Source organism: Rhinopithecus bieti, unplaced genomic scaffold, assembly GCF_001698545.2.
Source record: "Rhinopithecus bieti isolate Rb0 unplaced genomic scaffold, ASM169854v2 scaffold_1853, whole genome shotgun sequence".
NCBI classification, from domain to species: Eukaryota; Metazoa; Chordata; class Mammalia; order Primates; family Cercopithecidae; genus Rhinopithecus; species Rhinopithecus bieti.
In genome coordinates, this window is record NW_016804151.1 from 4,841,235 (window position 1) to 4,843,518 (window position 2,284).

The window sequence follows — 2,284 nt, forward strand, 5'->3', positions numbered from 1 at the left end:
AAAAAAAAAAAAAAAAAAAAAAAAAAAAAAAAAAAAAAAATAAAGAGTTTCAGTGTTAACCCTGCTATCCTTTTAGAATATGAAATTGATAATGTACTACTCTTACAACACTATTTTGATAATTAAATGTTTTCCTGTGTCTGTGGGCTTGTAAGCAGGTTAAAACTACTTAAAAATCCTGTTTCAACCATGTGAAATCTGAGTTTTTTACATCCAAATGTTTTGTTTAAATCATAGACAAAACATATATGAACAGACTGGTTACACAAGTAGAACATAGTAAATTTTTATGTGGGAACAGTTGTGTCCTCACTACTAATACAAAAAATAAAATTTTAAGGAATTTATAATACTCTTCATATTAACAAAATATGGATGTTTTTAAATGATGTCCAGTGATAAGGTTTTATGAGAGTAGTATACTTATACATTACTGGCAATAGTATAAATTGCTAAACTTTAGATGGCAGCATGACTATATAGCTAATGAATACTTCCATAGTTTTGACTTGTAACTCAATTTTATTAATTTGTCCTTAAAATGTCAGTCATTTATATACATGAAACAGGTTAAAATGAAAAGACTTACAGTGTGAGGGTAGTAGAATTATAGATAATACTTAAAGGGTTTTTTTTTCCTCAGTGTTGTTACTTGCTTTTAAATAAAAGGGGAGAAGATATCTACAAGGAGTTATAATCTTAGGAAATGGGTTTCAGAGCAGGAATTTAACAGTATTCAGATCCATATAACTTAAATGTGTGAGTTTCGGTAATTACTGAAATGTAGCTAGTGAACTTGTTGGACATTTGGTTTAGAAATAAATCTCATAAGTTAGATTAAAATGGCAAGTTTTGTTTCTTTTTTTAGTGGTCTCTTTTTGTCTTTTAAAACAATAGGTGATCAAGAACAGCAAGACAGACATCCCAGAGCTGGAATTATTTCCCCGCTATCTTCTCTTCCTGAGACAGCAGCCTGCCACTCGGACACAGCAGTCTAACATCTGGGTGAATATGGGTATGATGAGCCTGAGAATGTTTCCTCAGCATTTCCCGAGAGGTAACTTAAGAATGCAGCAAGAATACCATGCATTTCCTGAAAAAAAAAAAGAAGAAAACTATGTTGCTCAAAGTCTGGTGCCACTGTATTGATACACATTCCCATCAACTTTCCTACAGATTCAGTAATTAATTTTTACGGGTCTTAGATCCACGGTCATGCGCAAGACTAGATGAGGGGTCGAAGCAAAAATCCCAACAGCAAACTGAGATAGAATGTTTCCTTTTCTACTTACAAAGAAAAAAAATAGAAATATATTTTACGTGCTTTATTTCTTTGAGATAAGCCGTTGTAAATTGTTACTAGACTAAGTAGTAGTCTACCAGTCATTGACTGGTCTTTTCAACTCCACTCAAATTTGTAAAAAGTAATTCCTTTTATACTATCATCTTTTTTGTTTTTTAAGGTTTTTGTTGTTGTTTGGTTTTTTGGCAAAACATGATACATTTCTCATGCTTTATCTAAAGAGGCTTTATATAAGAGACAGACAGTACAGAGCAAAAGGGATATTTTTGAAAATTAAAGTGATATATTTGCTTTGAAAAAACATCAAGCCTATCAAAATGACATATAAATTAGTTCCCTTTTTAATGTAGAACATGCAAAAGTTCCCCTTTCATTTCTCTATAAGGTTAAACTTTATTGATGGGCAAGACTTTGCTCTGTGCTTTTGCTTTGCAAATATTTGAAATTATTCTTCAGCAGTAAAGAAATAATAAACTGGGCTCAGTGGCTCATGCCTGTAATCCCATATTTTGGGAGGCCGAGGTAGGCAGATTACTTGAGGTCAGGAGTTCAAGACCAGCCTGGCCAACATGAACCGTGTCTCTACTAAAAATACAAAAATTAGCTGGGTGTGGTCGTGCTGTAATTTCAGCTACTTGGGAGGCTAGGGCAAGAGAATCGCTTGAACCCAGGAGGTGGAGGTTACGGTGAGCCAAGATCACACCACTGCACTATAGCCTGGGTGATGGAGTGAGACTCTGTCTCAAATAATAATAATAAGAAGAAGAAGAAGCAACCATTTACACAAATTATGAGACTATGTTAACAATACCAGCATGTTATTATAATTAAAATAACTTAGTATGCAAGAACTACCTCTAAACCCCAACCAAAATAAGTACTCTGTCTCCTTTGAAATTGAACAGGGTTAGTTTTGTATCTTCATTAAAGGTTATATTCATATAATATATGAAGATTCTTTTTTTTTTTTTTTTTTTTTTT

General features: G+C 32.8%; 1 protein-coding gene across 2 annotated transcripts in view; it reads left to right on the forward strand.

The window, feature by feature from the left end:
* LOC108526286 (ubiquitin carboxyl-terminal hydrolase 32) overlaps positions 1 to 2,284 on the forward strand; it is an 85,900-nt gene that overhangs the window by 38,220 nt on the left and 45,396 nt on the right. The window contains exon 8 of one of the 2 annotated variants that reach the window (XM_017866968.1): positions 898 to 1,057. In XM_017866968.1, the coding sequence (XP_017722457.1) occupies positions 898 to 1,057 (160 nt within the window). The remainder of the gene's footprint in view (positions 1 to 897; positions 1,058 to 2,284) is intronic. The other variant, XM_017866969.1, reaches the window with a different exon arrangement.